Raw genomic sequence first — 18,751 nt, forward strand, 5'->3', positions numbered from 1 at the left:
AATTGCAGACATCGTGGATGGGGAAATCATGACTGCAGTCACTATGAGGATGTCACATTAACTTGTTATGGTAAGAGCCCAAGACATGTAGAAGAAAGGAACAATTTGTTTAGAAATAGTATGTATGGAAAGAAAAAGGTCAATCATTCTCTGGAGAAGAGTTTTCTCTGGTTATAACAAATTTTTGTTACCCCTGAAATAGCTCCATTCTGGAGTTTTCCTAAACACTCTTCCTAAAACTGCTCTTCCTAACAAATGTAAAGCACATTCTGAGTTTTAATATTTCCGATTACTCAGCAGTATTCCATAGGCTGATCAAATCTTTTCTCTAAAAACCTTTTTCAAATAACTTCCTGACATAATATCATATTTTCCCCTTCTTTCTCTGATGTCACTCACTCTTAGTCTAGTTTCCCCACTTTACTAATTCTTTCCAGCTACCAAAACTTAGATTTCATCAGGACTAAGTCCCTAATCTCGCACTACACTCTTTCCCTTGGCAATTTACTTTCTTAGCTTAACAAAAATTCCACACCAGACACCTCCTAAGAGCTCTAGATACATATATCCGTGTGCCTACGAAGGGTCCAAAATGTACTTGAACCTTAATGTTTCCAAAAGTAAGCTTATTATCTTTGTTTACTCATCATCAAATCTTTCTAAGCTCAGTAAATAGTATTACTTCCCACTTGATTGTTCAAGTCAGAAATCTAAGGGAGCACTTTTTTTTTTTTTTATACTTTAAGTTCTGGGTACATGTGCACAACGTGCAGGTTTGTTACATAGGTATACATGTGCCATATTGGTTTGCTGCACCCATCAACTCGTCATTTGCATTAGGTATTTCTCCTAATGCTATCCTTCCCCCAGCCCTCCACTCCTCGCACGGGCCCCGGTGTGTGATGTTCCCCGCCTTGTGTCTATGTGTTCTTGTTGTTCAACTAGGGGGTCACTTTTAAGTCCTTCATTTCTCTGTTAGCACACTATATTCATTACATGACCAGATGGAAATGATTATACTATTTAAATATTTTAAAATGTGGCTTCTTTTTGGGGGGCACAGAGTCTCATTCTGTCGCCCAGGCTGTTGCCCAGGCTAGAGTGCAGTGGCACAATCTCTGCTCACTGCAACCTCCGCCTCCTGGGTTCCAGCTATTCTCCTGTCTCAGCCTCCTGAGTATCTGGGACTACAGGCACCTGCCGCCATGCCCAGCTAAAGTATTTTTAGTAGAGGCGGTGTTTCACCATATTGGCCAGGGTGGTCTTGATCTCCTGACCTTATGATCTGGCCGCCTCAGCCTCCCAAAGTGCTAGGATTACAACCATGAGCCACCACACCCGGCTGAAGAATGTGGCTTCTTTTCACCATTTTCATTGCTATCAACATAAACCAAGCAACAATCACTCACCACCTCTAAGAAGTCACTATGGAAAGCAACGACCTCTCCCCAGTGGCCTCTCTGCAGTCATTACAAACACCTTCAAATCCATTCTCCACACTGCAGCGGAAATGATGTTTTTTGAAGCACATTTATTTGACCTTAAAGTAATACAGGAAATTTCTTATTATCTGCAAGATGTTGCTACTCTCTCCTCTTTTCTGCTTGATCTCTGCTGCGTTCTTTCATGTACATGATATTTTCCGTCCCACCTCAGAACATTGAGACATTCTTTTCCTCTAGGTAGAAAAAAACTCTTCCTCCTTCATTTATTTCTCTTAGCTAAATTTGGTTATCCATTAACGTCATCTTTTTTTTTTTTTTTTTTTTTTGAGACGGAGTCTCACTCTGTCGCCCAGGCTGGAGTGCAGTGGCGCGATCTGGGCTCACTGCAAGCTCCACCTCCCGGGTTCACGCCATTCTCCTGCCTCAGCCTCCCCAGTAGCTGGGACTACAGGCGCCCGCCACCACACCCGGCTAATTTTTTTGTGTTTTTAGTCGAGACGGGGTTTCACCTTGTTAGCCAGGATGGTCTGGATCTCCTGACCTGGTGATCCGCCCACCTCGGCCTCCCAAAGTGCTGGGATTACAGGCGTGAGCCACCGCGCCCGGCCCATCTTAAAGAACACTTCCTCAGGGAAGACTTTCTCAAATATAAACATATCCTATTCATATGCTGTGATGGCACTCTGTCCTAATTCTTGTGTTGATAACATTTTAGTTATTTAATTTCTTGCCTTCTCTCAAATATGCTAATACCAGAGGGATGGGAATTATTTTAAACGTATTTATTCCTAACAATTAGCATAGTTTTCAGCAATTTTTTGTGATCTATACATGTTTATGTTTTAACTGGCTAATTTATTAGAAACTCGGGAAGGTGGAAGAGGCATAGAAAATATGATGTCTTTGTTCCTATTCTTAAAATCCAGTTCTTCCCTATCATTTTTTTATGTTTGGAATTTCAGGAAGATACAATATTCTTTAATTTCTAAGTGATCTGTCTCCTACTGGCTGACAGAGTTCTTACAAAAAGTGAATAATAATCTGAAAGAACTTACAGTCTTGGAGTAGTTCAAAGTCAGGAAGAGTACTTAGAACCTTCTGTAAAATCTTCTAATTTCTTCTATTTTTTCTTTTATGAACATCTACAGGTTTGTAAACTCCAATAAATGTTTTGAAATAAAGATACAAATTAGTATCAGATTATTTAATAGGATGACTTACTTAATGTATGTCTTTATAATTGGGTTACTGAAATCTGAGGTCTTAAAAGCAGTTTTCCAACAAACAGTATTTCAAAGGGACAAACCCAATTCTCCTGAAGTAAGAAAGGACGTGGTGGCCTCCAAGGGTAGAGAAAACACTGGAGTAGCTGTAACTTAATGAGGAAGGTTGCGTGATAGTTGATGAAGCTGAGGGCTTGTACTCAGAGACTGGGGAGCTATGGCAAGAGTTTTAGACTTTATTTTAATAGCCAAGGGTATTCTTTGAAGGGTTTTATGCAAATAATTACCATGATAAAATTTGATTATTATAATATCATGTGGACTAACTGAATGAACAATAGCTTTTGAGAGCCAAGCTTGGATCCAGAGAAACGAGTTAAGAAGACCCTGAAGGAGGTCAGGTAAGACATGATAGTGGTTTGACTAGGGCTAAAATAGTTAAGATAGAGATAAGTGGATGGATTAGAGTTATAATTATACAACGGCTTTGATAGTACCAAGAGAAGTGAAAAAAGAGATGAGAAAGAAAGAAGGGTAAGAATTTTTCCCAAATTTCTTATGTGTACAGACTTGTAGCTAGTAGTACCATTTAAAAGCAAGATGCTAAGAGTGTTAGAACATTTTTGAGGTACTTGGAAAATATGTAGGTGGATATTCCCACTGGAAATTCTCAGAAGAAATGTCTGAATTAGAGATATAAATTTAATATCAGCATATCAGCAGTGCTTGAGGACTTTGCAATTGATAAAATCTTGGGAGATTTTAGAGGAATTAAGACAGATATGATTTTGTGGTTTACAAATTTACTATAAAGATAAATCCAAGGAAATTCTTAAGACATTTTTGATAATTTGCAGTAATGCCTACTGAAGTGGACATTTTATTTTGATTTATAAATGTCATAATAGCCCCTAAGAATTCTATTATTTAACCTAAAATGTGTTTTAATTGTTACATGGTTTGAAAACATTTCTCCTCATGACAAAATGGGGAAGATAAAAGTATCCAGTTACAATTTCAAATTTGAGGTAATACCCTTTATTTTACATAGTTTTTTCTTGTTTATTAAACTTTGCTACACATATCTTCTGATTATGTTTAACAATTTTGGCACATAACACAATATTGTATATATAATTATATTTTTAAGTCGGTTTTTGTAGAAGAAACTCGGATTAAATAATTTGTTATTTATATTTTTACTTTGGTATTGACACCTATAGACTAGTTTGATTGGATTACTTGAGTCTGCAAACATAATTTATTTACTTCTTCCAGCTACCTGAATGTGAAAGGAACATCAGCAGCAGAATTAGCAAAAGTTAGTTTTACATTTTCACTGCGTTTAAGTGACCACAAATGTCCCCCAAAGTGCAAAATAGAGTATCAAATTCTCGCCAAAATTACAGCTATTGAAAGCAAGTAGTAATGATGAGGGTGGTATATAGGCATAGAAACAAAAGAGAACAAAGGGAAATCAAGTCTAGGTTTGATACAGTACAACTGAATGGGAGAATGAAGAAGTGAGGAAGGGGACTTTAGTCCAGAAGCTGGTAAATCATATGAAAATACTGGCTTACAGTGCGAGAATACTACTCCGAGTGGAGAAAGGAACTACAGAGATAAGTGATAAGTGACAAAGAGATGATTTTTCTAGGGCTTTTTCTTGTTGTGTACTAGACACAATGACTGATTCTGTGAAAAATAAGAAAAAGGTTTGTGTTACATATTTTGTCCTCAAGGAACTAATAATCTACTGGGCAAACAGTATGAATACATGCTATCTAAAGAACATTGAAAGTGAACGTATATTTCACACTAAATAGATTCCACTGACTTAAAAAAATTTTTTTTTATCAGTACAATTGTCTATGTTATGTAGCTAAATACAATTCTCTAATTTTACTCCTTATTTTAGTTTCTGGATGATAGTTAAAACCATAAAGGGGGTATCTTGGCAATCAAAATAGTCTTGGATTTTACAGTTTTATTTAAAGGTGTTTGGCTTCAGTTACAGAAACCCAGTTTTGCCAAGGGCAACCAGACATTATCTGATTCAGCAGAATTTATCTGTTACTAAATTTATAATACAATGACATATAAACAAAGCTTCAAATTATTGTTTTGCAATTAGCAATATAACTATCAAGTAGGCCAGAATGTTTTTGAAAATTGGTCAGAATATACACTCTTCATAGGAACTTTATTATATAGTTATATAATAAGTTTGATGAGACTTAACTAAGAACAAAAGAAGCAAGGGAAGTAAGTTTATAATTAATCATTGACCAGCACCATTAAATACAGACAGTCTGAAACCTCTATAACTTGGAAGGATGCCTGCATGAGGGGAATGGATTGTCATGTTCACTGAACAAGAATCACATTCGCAAGTATGACATTGTCAAATTCTTGCTATCTGGCCTGCCTTTATCATTTTATTAAAGCCCTTAAATGAGTTTGTTTGACATGTAAAAAGCTGTACATATTTAATATACATAACCTGATGAGTTTAAGAAAAACTGTAAACCCATGAAACCATCACCACCATCAAGGCCATAAGAATATGCATCACTTCCCAAAGTTTCTTCCCACCCCTTTTATTATTAATTTTTTGATGGTAAGAACATTTAACATAATACCTACCTTCGTAGCTGCTTTTAAGCATGCAGTACAGTATCTGTAGGTCTTTTGAGGTAGAATGAACATTTTAACAATATTAATTCTTTTAATCCATAAACATGGGATATCTTTCCATGATTTTTATCAATGACTTCTGGTTTTCAGAATACAGATATTTCACCTCCTTAGTTAAATTTACTCCCAGGTATTTTATTCTTTGTGATGCCCTTATAAATGGAATTGTTTTCTCAATTTTTTTCCAGGCAGTTGTTATCAGTATATAGAAATGCAACTTTTTAGGCCTGGCACTGTTGCTCACGCATGTAATCCCAATATTTTGGGAGGCCGAGGCAGGCAGATCACTTGAGATCAGGAGTTCCAGAGCAGCCTGACCAACATGGTGAAACCCCATCTCTACTAAAAATACAAAAATTAGCCAGGCCTGGTGGCACGTGCCTGTAATTCCAGCTACTTGGGAGGCTGAGGCAGGAGAATTGCTTGAACCTGGGAGGCAGTGAGCCAAGATCATGCCATTGCACTCCAGCCTGGGCGACAGAACAAGACTCTGTCTCAAAAAAAAAAAAAAAAAGAAAAAGAAATGCAGCTGCTTTAAAAAATATTTTCTATATCCTGCAAATTTACTGAAATTATTTATTAGTTCAAGCATTTTTTTTAAAGTCTCTACAGTTTACTGTATATAAGGTCAAGTCATCTGAAAACATAGATAACGTTCTTTCTTCTTTTGCAATTTGAATGCCTTTTATTTCTCTTGCCTGATTGCTCTGGTGAGGACTTTCAGTACTATATTGAATGGAAGTGGTGACAGTGAGTATCCTTGTCTTGTTACTAATCTTAGAGAAAAACTTTTTAGCTTTCACCACTGAATATAATGTTAGCTGTGGGCTTGCTCTATCTGGTATCTATTACATTGAAGTACATTTCTTTTGTACCTAATTTGTTGAGAGAGTTTTGTTTGTTTGTTTGCTTGTTTGAGACAGAGTCTCGCTCTGTTGCCCAGGGAGAATTTTTATCGTGAAAGAGCGTTGAATTTGTTTTCAACATTCTTTGAAAACGTTTTCAAATGTTTTTTTCTGTATCAATTGAGATGATAATATGATTTTTATCTTTCATTCTATTAATATGATGTATTCTATTTATTATTTTCTATATGTTGAACTGTTGTTGCATCTCAGGGATAAATCCCACTTAATTATGGCTAGTGATCCTATTAATATGTGGTTGAATTTGGTTTGCCAGTTGCTAGTATTTTTGAAGATTTTTGCAGCCGTTTTTATAAAAGATATTTGTAGTTTCCTTTTCTTATAGTGTCCTTGTCTGACTTTGGTCTCAGGGTAATGCTGGCCTCTTCAAATGAGTTTGTAAGTATTTCCTCCTCTTTGATTTTTTGAAAGACTTTAAGAACTTTTGGCATTGATTCTTCTTTAAATGTTCGATCGAATTCACTTGTAACATTATCAGGTCCTGGGCTTTTTCTTATGTGCAGATTGTTGATTACTGATTCAATCTCCTTGTTTATTATTGGTCTTCTCAGATTTTCTGTTTATTTTTGAATCAGTCTTTGTAGATTGTATGTTTCTAGGAATGTAACTATTTCTTCTAGATTACACAATTCATTTTTAATAATTGTTTTAGTAATATTTTATGATTGTGTTTCTGTGGTGTCAGTTGTAATGTTTTCTCTTTCATTTATTTCATTTATTTGACTTTCCTCTTTTTTCACAGTCTAGCTAAGTCTGTCAATTTTGTTTTTTTTTTTAAAGCTCTTAGTTTTGTTAAAATTTTTGTTTTTATAGTCTCATAGATTTATTCTCTAACATTTATTATTTCTTTTCTTCTGTTGACTTCAAGCATAACTTGTTCTTCTTTTTCTTGTTCCTTGAGTTGTAAAGTTTGGTTGTTTGAGATCTTTCTTTTTTTCTTAACATAGGTGTTTATCACTGAACTTCCCTCTTAGAACTGCTTTTTCTTCATTTCATAAGTTCTGGCATGTTTTGTTTCTATTTTTGTTTGTCTTAAGATGCTTTTTGATTTCTCTTTTAATTACTTCTTTGACCTATTGATTGTACAAGAGTATGATATTTAATTTCCACATATTTGTGAATTTCTCAACTCTCCTCTGTTACTATTTGCAGTTTCAAACCATTGTAGCCATACGTGATACTTGACATTATATTAATCTTGTTAAATTTGTTTAGACTTGTTTTGTGGCCTAAAATATGATCTGTCCTGGAGCATGATATGTGCACCCTTTAAAAGAAGCTATATTCTGCTACTTTAGATGGAATGTTACATATGTGTCTGTTAGGTTCCTTTAGTCTATAGTGTTGTTCAAGTCCACTATTTCCATATTGATTTTCTGTTTGAATTATCTGTCCATTTTTGAAAATGGAGTATTAAAATCCCTACTATTATGTATTACTGTCTATTTCTCCCTTTCAGTCTCTTAATATTTGCTTTATATGTTTAGTTGCTTTGACAGGGGCTCATATATATTTTTTCTTGTTATATGCTCTTGATGAGTTAACCCCTTTAACATTATATAATGGATTTTTTTGTCTCTTTTTACAATTTTGGACTTAAATCTATTTTGTCAGATATAAGCATAGATGCTCTGGCTTACCTTTGGTTGCAATTTACATGAAATATGTTTTTTCATCTCTATTTTCAGCCTATGTGTGTCCTAAAACTAAAGAAGTGAGTCCCTTGTAAGCAGCATATATTTGGACCATGTTTTTCCTTAATCCGTTCAACCACTCTGTCTTTTTATTTATTTATTTATTGTTTACTTTAAGTTCTGGTACACATGTACAGAACATGCAGGTTTGTTACATGGGTATACATGTGCCACGGCAGTTTGCTGCACCTATCAACCCGATTTTGAGGGAACAGGTGGTGTTTGGTTACATGAATAAGTTCTTTAGTAGTGATTTCTCAGATTTTGATGCACCCATCACCTAAACAGTATACACTGTATCCACTGTGTAGTTTTTATCCTTTACCCACCTCCCACCCTTTCCCCCAAGTCCCCAAAGTCCTATTTATTTATTTATTTATTTTTACTTTAAGTTCTGGGATATGTGTGGGGAACATGCAGGTTTGTTACATAGATATACATGTGCCATGGTGGTTGGCTGACCTATCAACCTGTCATATAGGTTTTAAGCCCCATATGCTTTCGGTATTTGTCCTAATGCTCTCCCTCCCCTTGCCCCCCATTCCCAGACATGCCCAAATGTCTGGTGTTCATCTGTTCTCATTGTTCAACTCCCACTTACGAGTGAGAACATGTGGTGTTTGGTTTTCTGTTCTTGTGTTAATTTGGTGAGAATGATGGTTTCCAGCTTCATCCATGTCCCTGCAAAGAACATGAACTCATTCTTTTTTATGGCTGCATAGTAATCTATGGTGTATATATGCCACATTTCCTTTATCCAGTCTATTATTGATGGGCATTTGGGTTGGTTCCAAGTCTTTGCTTTTGTAAATAGTACTGCAGTAAACATGTGTGAGCATATGTTTTTATAGTAGAATGATTTATGATCTTTGGGTATTTACCAAGTAATGGGGTTGCTGGGTCAAATGGTATTTCTAGTTCTAGACCCTTGAGGAATCGCCACAGTCTTCCACAATTGTTGAACTAATTTACATCTCCACATCCTCGCCAGCATCTGTTGTTTCCAGAGTTTTTAATGATCACCATTCTAACTGGTGTGAGATGTATCTCACTGTGGTTTTGGTTTGCATTTCTCTGATGCCCAGTGATGATGAGCTTTTTTTATATGCTTGTTGGTTGCATAAATGTCTTCTTTTGAGAAGTGTCTGTTCGCATCCTTCGCCCACTTTTTGATGGGGTTGTTTGTTTTTTTCTTGTAAACTTGTTTAAGTTCCTTGTAGATTCTGGATGTTAGCCCTTTGTCAGATGGACAGATTGCAAAAATTTTCTCCTGTTCTGTAGGTTGCCTGTTCACTCTGATGATAGTTTCTTTTGCAGAGCAGAACCTCTGTAGTTTAATTAGATCCTATTTGTCAATTTTGGCTTTTGTTGCCATTGCTTTTGTGTTTTGAGTCATAAAGCCTTTGCACATGCCTATATCCCGAATGGTATTGCCTAGGTTTTCTTCTAGGATTGTTTGTGATTTTAGGTCTTACATTTAAGTCTTTAATCCATCTTGAGTTAATTTTTGTATAAAGTGTGAGGAAGGGTTCCAGTTTCAGTTTTTCTGCATATGGCTAGCCAGTTTTCCCAGCATCATTTATTAAACAGGGAATCCTTTACCCATTGCTTGTTTTTGTCATGTTTATCAAGGATCAGATGGTTGTAAATGTGTGGTGTTATTTCCGAGGCCTCTGTTCTGTTCCATTGGTCTATATTTCTGTTTTGGTACCAGTACCATGCTGGTTTGGTTATTGCCTTGTAGTGTAGTTTTGAAGTTAGGTAGCATGATGCCTTCAGCTTTGTTCTTTTTCCTTAGAATTGTCTTGGCTATACAGGCTCTTTTTTGGTTCCATATGCAATTTAAAGTAGTTTTTTCTAGTTCTGTAAAGAAAGTCAATGGTAGCTTGATGGGAATAGCATTGAATCTATAAATTACTTTGGGCAGTATGGCCATTTTCACAGTATTGAATCTTTTTATCCATGAGCATTGAATGTTTTTCCATTTGTTTGTATCCTCTCTGCTTTCTTTGAGCAGCAGTTCGTAGTTCTCCTTGAAGAGGTCCTTCATGTCACTTGTAAGTTGTATTCCTAGGTATTTTATTATTTTTGTAGCAATTGTGAATGGGAGTTCACTCATGATTTGGCTCTCCGCTTGTCTATTATTGTTGTAGAGGTATGCTTGTGATTTTTACACATCGATTTTGTATCCTGAGACTTTGCTGACGTTGCTTATCAGTTTAAGGAGATTTTGGGCTGAGACATGGGGTTTTCTAAATATACAATCATGTCATCTGCAAACAAAGACCATTTGACTTCCTCTCTTCCTATTTGAATACGCTTTATTTCTTTCTCTTGCCTGATTGCCCTGGCCAGAACTTTCAGTACTAAGTTGAATAGGAGGGGTGAGAGAGGGCGTCCTTGTCTTGTGCTGGTTTCCAAAGGGGATGCTTTTAGCTTTTGCTCATTCAGTATATTGGCTATAGGTTTGTCATAAATAGCTCTTATTATTTTGAGCTGTCTTCCATCAATACCTAGTTTATTGAGAGTTTTTTGTTGTTGTTGTTGTTTTGTTTACCATGAATGGGTGTTGAATTGTATCAAAGACCTTTTCTGTATCTTTTGAGGTACTCATGTGGTTTCTGTCATTGGTTCTGTTTATGTAATGGATTACATTTATTGGTTTGTGTATGTTGAACCAGCCTGGTATCCCAGGGATGAAGCCGATTTGATCGTGGTGAATAAACTTTTTTGTGTGCTGCTGGATTCAGTTTGCCAGTATTTTATTGAGGATTTTTGCATTGATGTTCATCAGGGATATTGACCTGAAATTTACTTTTTTCTGTTGTGTCTCTCCCAGGTTTTGGAATCAGGATAATGCTGGCCTCATAAAATTGAGTTAGGGAGGAGTGTCTCTTTTTCTGTTGTTTGGAATTGTTTCAGAAGGAATGGTACCAAATCCTCTTTGTACCTCTAGCAGAGTTCGGCTGTGAATCCTCTGGTCCTGGGTTTTTTTGGGTTGGTAAGCTATTAATTAGGGTCTCTTTTTCAGAATTTGTTATCTGTCTATTCAGGGATTCAACTTCTTTCTGGTTTAGTCTTGGGAGGATGTATGTGTTCAGGAATTTATCCATTTCTTCTAGATTTTCTAGCTTATTTGTGTAGAGGTGGATATAGTGTTCTCTGATGGTAGTTTGTATTTCTGTGGGATCAGTGGCGATATCCCCTTTATCATTTTTATTGTGTCTATTTGATTCTTCTCTCTTTTCTTTCTCATTAGTCTGGCTAGCAGTTTATCTATTTTGTTAATCTTTTCAAAAAACCAGCTCCTGGGTTGATTGTTTTTTGAAGGTTTTTTTGTGTCTCTATCTCTTTCAGTTTTACTCTTATCTTAGTTATTTCTTCTCTTTTGCTAGCTTCTAAATGTGTTTGCTCTCCTTCTCTAGTTCTTTTAATTGTGATGTTGGAGTGTCAATTTTAGATCATTCCTGCTTTCTGATGGCGTTTAATGCTATAAAGTTCCCTCTTAACACTGTGTTAGCTGTGTCCCAGAGATTCTGCTACATTGTCTCTTTGTTCTCATTGGTTTCAATGAACTGCATTATTTCTGCCTTAATGTTGTTATTTACTTAGTAGTCATTCAGAAGCAGGTTGTTCAGCTTCCATGTAATTGTGTGGTTTTGAGTGTGTTTCTTAATTCTGAGTTCTAATTTGATTGCACTGTGGCCTGAGAGACTGTTTGTTATGATTTCCATTCTTTTGCATTTGCTGAGGAATGTTTTACTTACAATTATGAGATTGATTTTAGAATAAGTGCTATGTGGTGCTGAGAAAAATGTATATTCTGTTGATTTGCTGTGGAGAGTTTTGTTGATATCTATTAGATTTCCTTGCCCCAGAGCTGAGTTGAACTCTTGAATGTCCTTGTTAATTTTCTGTCTCGTTGATCTTTCTAATGTTGAAAGTGGGGTGTTAAAGTCTCCCACTATTATTGTGTTGAAGTCTAAGTCTCTTTGTCGGTCTCTAAGAACTGGTTTTATGAATCTGGTGCTCCTGTATTGGGTGCACCTGTATATATATACACACACACACACATATATGTATATATAAATATATACATGTATATATGTACACATGAATATATATGTATATACATATACATACATGCACATGCATATATACATATATATACATATATGTATTATACACATGTATATGTATACACATATACATATACATATATCCATACATGTATATATATACACATATATCCATGCATGTATGTATATATACATATATACATGCATGCATATATATGTATATGTTTACATATATGTATTACACACATGTGTATATATAGACATATACGTATATCTATGTATGCATGTATTATGCATGTACACATGTATTATACATGTGTATAATACATATATGCATGTCCATAACATATATGTATACACATATGTATATACATACATGTATATGGATATACATGTCTATACATATGTATATGGATATACATATATGTATGAATATATGTATATACATGTATGTATATAGCATATTTTGTTTCTAATTCAGCTTATTTGGATCTTATATATACATGTGTATGTGTATATATACATATGCATTTTTTATATATATTCATATATATATGCTAGCTCTACTTATTGCATTATTCTCTTTACCATTATGTAATGCCTTTCATTGTCTTTTTTGATCTTTGTTGGTTTAAAGTCTTTCTATCAGAGACTAGGATTGCAACCCCTGCTTTTTTTTTTTGCTTTCCATTTGCTTGGTAAATATTTCTCCATCCCTTTATTTTGAGCTGATGTATGTCTTTGCACATGAGATTTGTCTCTTGAATATAGCACACCAATGGGTCTTGACTCTTTATCCAATTTGCCAGCCTGTGTCTGTTAATTGGGGCATTTAGCCCATTTACATTTAAGGTTAATATTGTTATGTGTGAATTTGATCCTGTCATCATGATGCTAGCTGGTTATTTTGCACATTAGTTGATGCCGTTTCTTCATAGTGTCATTGGTCTTTATATTTTTGTGTGTTTTTTGCAGTGGCTGGTACTGGGTTTTCCTTTCCATATTTAGTGCTTCCTTCAGGAGCTCTTGTAAGGCAGGTCTGGTGCTTGTCTGTAAAGGATTTTGTTTCTCTTTCATCTATGAAACTTAGTTTTGCTGAATATGAAATTCTGCAATGAAAATTATTTTCTTTAAGAATGTTGAATATTGGCCCCCAATCTCTTTGGGCTTGTAGGGTTTCTGCAGAGAGATCTGCTGTTAGTCTGATGGGCTTCCCTTTTTGGGTAACCCGACCTTTCTCTCTGGCTGCCCTTAACAGTTTTTCATTAGTTTCAACCTTTGGAATCTGACGATTATGTGTCTTGGGGTTGCTCTTCTTAAGGTGTATCTTTGTGGTGTTCTCTGTATTTTCTGAATTTGAATTTCAGCCTGTCTTGCTAGGTTGGGGACATTCTCCTGGATAATATCCCAAAGAGTGTTTTCCAACTTGGTTCCTTTCTCCTCATCACTTTCAGGTACACTAATCAATCATAGGTTTGGTCTTTTCACATAGTCCCACATTTCTTTGAGGCTTTGTTCATTCCTTTTCAATATTTTTTCTCTAATCTTGTCTTCACACTTTATTTCATTAAGCTGATCTTCAATCTCTGATATCCTCTCTTCTGCTTGATCGAGATGGCTATTGATACTTGTGTTTGCTTCACGAAGTTCTTGTGCTGTGTTTTTCAGCTCCATCAGGTCATTTATGTTCTTCTCTAAACTGATTATTCTAGTTAGTAGTTCTTTAACCTTTTTTCAAGGTTCTTAGCTTCCTTGAATTAGGTTAGAACATGCTCCTTTAGCTCAGAGGAGTTTATTACCCACCTTCTGAAGCCTCCTTCTGTCAGTTCATCAAACTCATTCTATGTATGTATATACATACATATATATGTACGTTTATATACATGTGTGTATAATACATATATACAAACTCATTTATCCCCTGCTGGAGAGGAGTTGCAATCATTTGGAGGAGAAGAGGTATTCTGGTTTTGGGAATTTTCAGCATTTATGCACTGGTTTTTCCTCATCTTCATGGGTTAATCTACCTTAGATCTTTGTGGCTGAAGACTTTTGGATGGGGTTTCTGTGTGGACATTCTTTCGTTGATGTTGATGTTATTGCTTTTTGTTTGTTAGTTTTTTCTTCTATCAGTCATGCCCCTTTTCTCCAGGTCTGCTGCAGTTTGCTTGGGCTCTACTCCAGACCCTATTTTCCTGGTTATCACCAACAGAGGGTGCAGGACAGCAAATATTGCTGCCTGCTCTTTCCTCTAGAAGCTTTGTCCCAGAGGGCACCGGCCTGATGCCAGCCTGAGCTCTCTTGTATGAGGGGTCTGTCAACCCCTGTTGGGAGTTCTCTCCCAGTCAGAAGTCATGGAGTTCAGGGACCCCCTAGAGGAGGCAGTTTTTCCCTTAGCAGAGCTTAAGCGCTGTGGTGGTTGAATCCTCCTTGTCAGGATCTGCTGCTCTATTCTCCATTATATCATTCCTATACCTTTGCATCTTCATAGCTTAGTTCCCACTTATGAGTGAGAACATACAATGTTTGGTTTTCCATTCCTGAGTTACTTCATTTAGAATAATGGTCTGCAATTCCATCCAGGTTGCTGTGAATGCCATTATTTCATTCCATTTTTATGGCTGAGTAGTATTCCATGGTGTATACATAGATATAGATATAGATATAAATTGTGATATATATATCACAATTTCTTTACCCACTCATTGATTGATGGGCATTTGGGTTGTTGCCATGTTTGTACAATTGCAAATTGTGCTGCTATAGACATGCATGTGCAAATACCTTTTTCAGATAATGACTTCTTTTCCTCTGGGTAGAAACCCATCAGTGACAGACTGGATTAAGAAAATGTGGCACATATACACCATGGAATACTATGCAGCCATAAAAAAGGATGAGTTCGTGTCCTTTATAGGGACATGGATGCAGCTGGAAACCATCATTCTCAGCAAACTATCGCAAGAACAGAAAACCAAACACCGCGTGTTCTCACTCATAGGTGGGAATTGAACAATGAGATCACTTGGACACAGGAAGGGGAACATCCCACACCAGGGCCTATTGTGGGGAGGGTGGAGCGGGGAGGGATAGCATTAGGAGATATACCTAATGTAAATGATGAGTTAATGGGTGCAGCACACCAACATGGCACATGTATACATATGTAACAAACCTGCACATTGTGCACATGTACCCTAGAACTTAAAGTATCATAATAATAATTTAAAAATATCTATTTATACTCTTTCAGACTTTCTGATGTAGGCATTTAAGGCTGTGAACTTTCCTCTTAGCACCACCTTTGTTGTATTCCAGAGGTTTTGATAGGTTGTGTGACTATTACCATTCAGTTCAAAGAATTTTTAAATTTCCATCTTGATTTCATTGTTGACCCAGTGCTCATTCAGGAGCAGATTATGTAATTTCCATGTATTTGCATTGTTTTGAGGATTTCTTTTAGCGCTGATTTCCAACTTTCTTCCACTGTGGTATGAGAGTGTACTTGATATAATTTTGATTTTCTTAAATGTGTGGAGACTTGTTTTGTGGCCTATCATATGGTCTATTTTAGAGAATATTCCATGTGCTGATGAACAGAATGCATATTCTGCAGCTGTTGGGTAAAATTTTCTGTAGAAATGTGTTAAGTCCATTTGTTCTGCCGCTTATTTGCCATTTTTTAACCTCTCCACTCTGTTTTTTCATTTGAGAATTTAATCAATTTACATTTAGAGCAATTATTGATAGGTAAGAACCTGTTGATGCCATTTTGTTAATTATTTTACACTGTTTTGAGACACAATAACAACAACAAAAAACTGCAGGCCAATATCCCTGATGAACATTGATGTGAAAATCCTCAATAAAATACTGGCAAATCGAATCCAGCTGCACATCAAAAAGCTTGTCCACCATGATCAAGTCGTCTTCATCTCTGGGATGCAAGGTTGATTCAATATATGCAAATCAGTAAATGTAATCCTTCAGATAAACAGAACCAATGACAAAAACCACATGATTATCTCAATAGATGCAGAAAAGGCCTTCAATAAAATTCAACACCCCATCATGGTAAAAACTCTCAATAAGCTAGGTATTGATGGAATGTATCTCAAAATAATAAGAGATATTTATGACAAACCCATAGCCAATATCATACTGAATGGGCAAAAGCTGGAAGCATCCCCTTTGAAAACCAGCACAAGACAAAGATGCCCTCTCTCACCACTCCTATTCAACATAGTATTGGAAGTTCTGGCCAGGGCAATCAGGCAAGAGAAAGAAATAAAGGGTATTCAAATAGAAGGAGAGGAAGTCAAATAGTCTCTGTTTGCAGATGACATGATTGTATATTTAGAAAACCCCATCGTCTCAGCTCAAAATCTCCTTAAGCTCATGAGCAAATTCGGCAAAGTCTCAGGATATGAAATCAATGTGCAAAAATCACAAGCATTCCTATACACCAATAATAGACAAACAGAGAGCCAGATCATGAGTGAACTCCCATTCACAATTGCTACTAAGAGAATAAAATACCTAGGAATACAACTTAAAGGGATGTGAAGGACCTCTTCAAGGAGAACTACAAACCACTGCTCAAGGAAATAAGAGAGGACACAAACATAGAAAAACATTCCATGCTCATAAATAGGATCAATATCATGAAAATATCATGAAAATTACTTTGGGCCATACTGTCTAAAGTAATTTATAGATTCAATGCTATCCCCATCAAGCTACCATTGATTTTCTTCACAGTACTAGAAAAAACTACATTAAATTGCATATGGAACCAAAAAAGAGCCTGTTTGGCCAAGACAATCCTAAATAAAAATAACAAAGCTGGAGGCATCATGCTATCTGACTTCAAACTGTACCTCAAGGCTACAGTAACCAAATCAGCATGTTACTGATACCAAAACAGATATATAGAGCAATGGAACAGAACAGAGGCCTCAGAAATAATGCCACACACCTACAACCATCTGATCCTTGACAAACCTGACAAAAACAAGCAATGGGGAAAGGATTCCTTTTTAATAAATGGTATCAGGAAATTGGATAGCCATATGCAGAAAACTGAAACTGGAACCCTTCCTTACACCTTATACAAAAATTAACTCAAGATGGATTAAAGACTTAAATGTAAGACCTAAAACCATAAAAACCCTAGAAGAAAACCTGTTCTAGGTTTTCTAGGTATTTCTAGGCAATACCATTCAGGACAAAGGCATGGGCAAAGACTTCATAACTAAAACACCAAAAGCAATGGCAACAAAAGCCAAAATTGACAAATGGGATCTAATTAAACTAAGGAGCTTCTGCACAGCAAAAGAAACTATTGTCAGAGAGAACAGTCAACCTACAAAATGAGAGAAAATTTTTGCAATCTGTCCATCTGACAAAGGGCTAATATCCAGAATCTACAAGGAACTTTAAGCAAATCTACAGGAAAAAACAAACTAGCCCATCAAAATAACAAAAGCAGAGGCACTGTTTTGACTCAAAGAACTGGCATGCCCAATTGTGAATCACTTTGAGTATGCCTAGATCCAAGGTTCCACATTATTTCTGGGAATTTATTTCCTTAATCAATAATTTAGGAAAAAACATCTAAATAGTAAGAAGAGAAGATTTGGAGTGTTCTCGCCACGAATCAAAGACAAAATTTTAAGGTGACAGATATCCAAATTACTCTAATTTGAATATGTCATACTTTATATAGGTATCAGAATATCACATGTATCCCTAAAATACATACAAATGATGTATATCAACAAAAATTAAGAAATAGAAATAGTTTAAAAATATTGCTAATATAACGTTCTGTTTCTTGAACCTAGCAATATATTAAAATAATAATACACTGTGACTAACTGTCTTTCAATGAATGAATGGGGTAACAAAGTTCTGTATTCTCACTGTGGTAATAGTTACACAAATTAATGCCTGTATTACAACTCAGAGAACTGTACACACACAAGTGTACACAAAGCCAGTCAATTTTACTGTATGTTAATTTATTAAATAAAGATAAATAATCTGTAAAAAAGACTCATTCATTTAACTGACAGATATGGGGACAAAACAAGCAATTGGAGAGAGAGGGAGACAGACAGACAGACAATGTATTCTTGGATTCTTGGAAGACCCAGGCAAATATAATATATAATATAAAATATATTTTATATTTATATTATATAATATATTATATATATAGTGGTCAATTTTGCTAAGTGTAAAAATATATATGTACACACACAGTTGGCCTTTAGAATCTGTGGGTTTCATATCCATGGAGTCAATCAACCGCTGATGGAAACTTTGCATTTAGTTGGATCTGTGGGTGTGAAACCAGAGACACAGAAGGCCAACTAAGGAACTTGAGTATCTGCAGATTTTAGTATCCATAGGAGTCCTGGAACCACACCCCTGTGGATATGGTGAGATGATTGTGTGTATGTGTGTGTGTGCGTGTGTATATATATCCAAATTCTCAGTCTTTCCTTATTTCCTTATATCACTTAGCAAAATTGATCACTATATATATACATACATATATAAAATGTCCAAATTCTCAGCCTTTCCTTATTTCCTTTTTTCTTTGTATCATTTAGTAAAATTGACCACTACGCATGATATATATATATATGTGTGTGTGTGTGTGTAGTGGTCAATTTTGCT

At 35.7% G+C, this 18,751-nt stretch overlaps 1 protein-coding gene across 4 annotated transcripts in view; it reads left to right on the plus strand.

Annotated features, from left to right (window-relative positions):
* The window catches only part of CD163L1 (CD163 molecule like 1), a 95,233-nt gene that overhangs the window by 18,082 nt on the left and 58,400 nt on the right, over positions 1-18,751 (plus strand). For all 4 annotated transcript variants that reach the window (XM_033222948.1, XM_033222949.1, XM_033222947.1 and 1 more), the window contains one exon: positions 1-70. This exon is cut by the window's left edge and continues 251 nt beyond it. In XM_033222948.1, coding sequence (XP_033078839.1) covers positions 1-70 — 70 coding nt within the window. The remainder of the gene's footprint in view (positions 71-18,751) is intronic.

The sequence above is a fragment of the Trachypithecus francoisi genome, unplaced genomic scaffold (assembly GCF_009764315.1).
Source record: "Trachypithecus francoisi isolate TF-2019V2 unplaced genomic scaffold, Tfra_2.0 Lachesis_group11, whole genome shotgun sequence".
NCBI lineage: Eukaryota > Metazoa > Chordata > Mammalia > Primates > Cercopithecidae > Trachypithecus > Trachypithecus francoisi.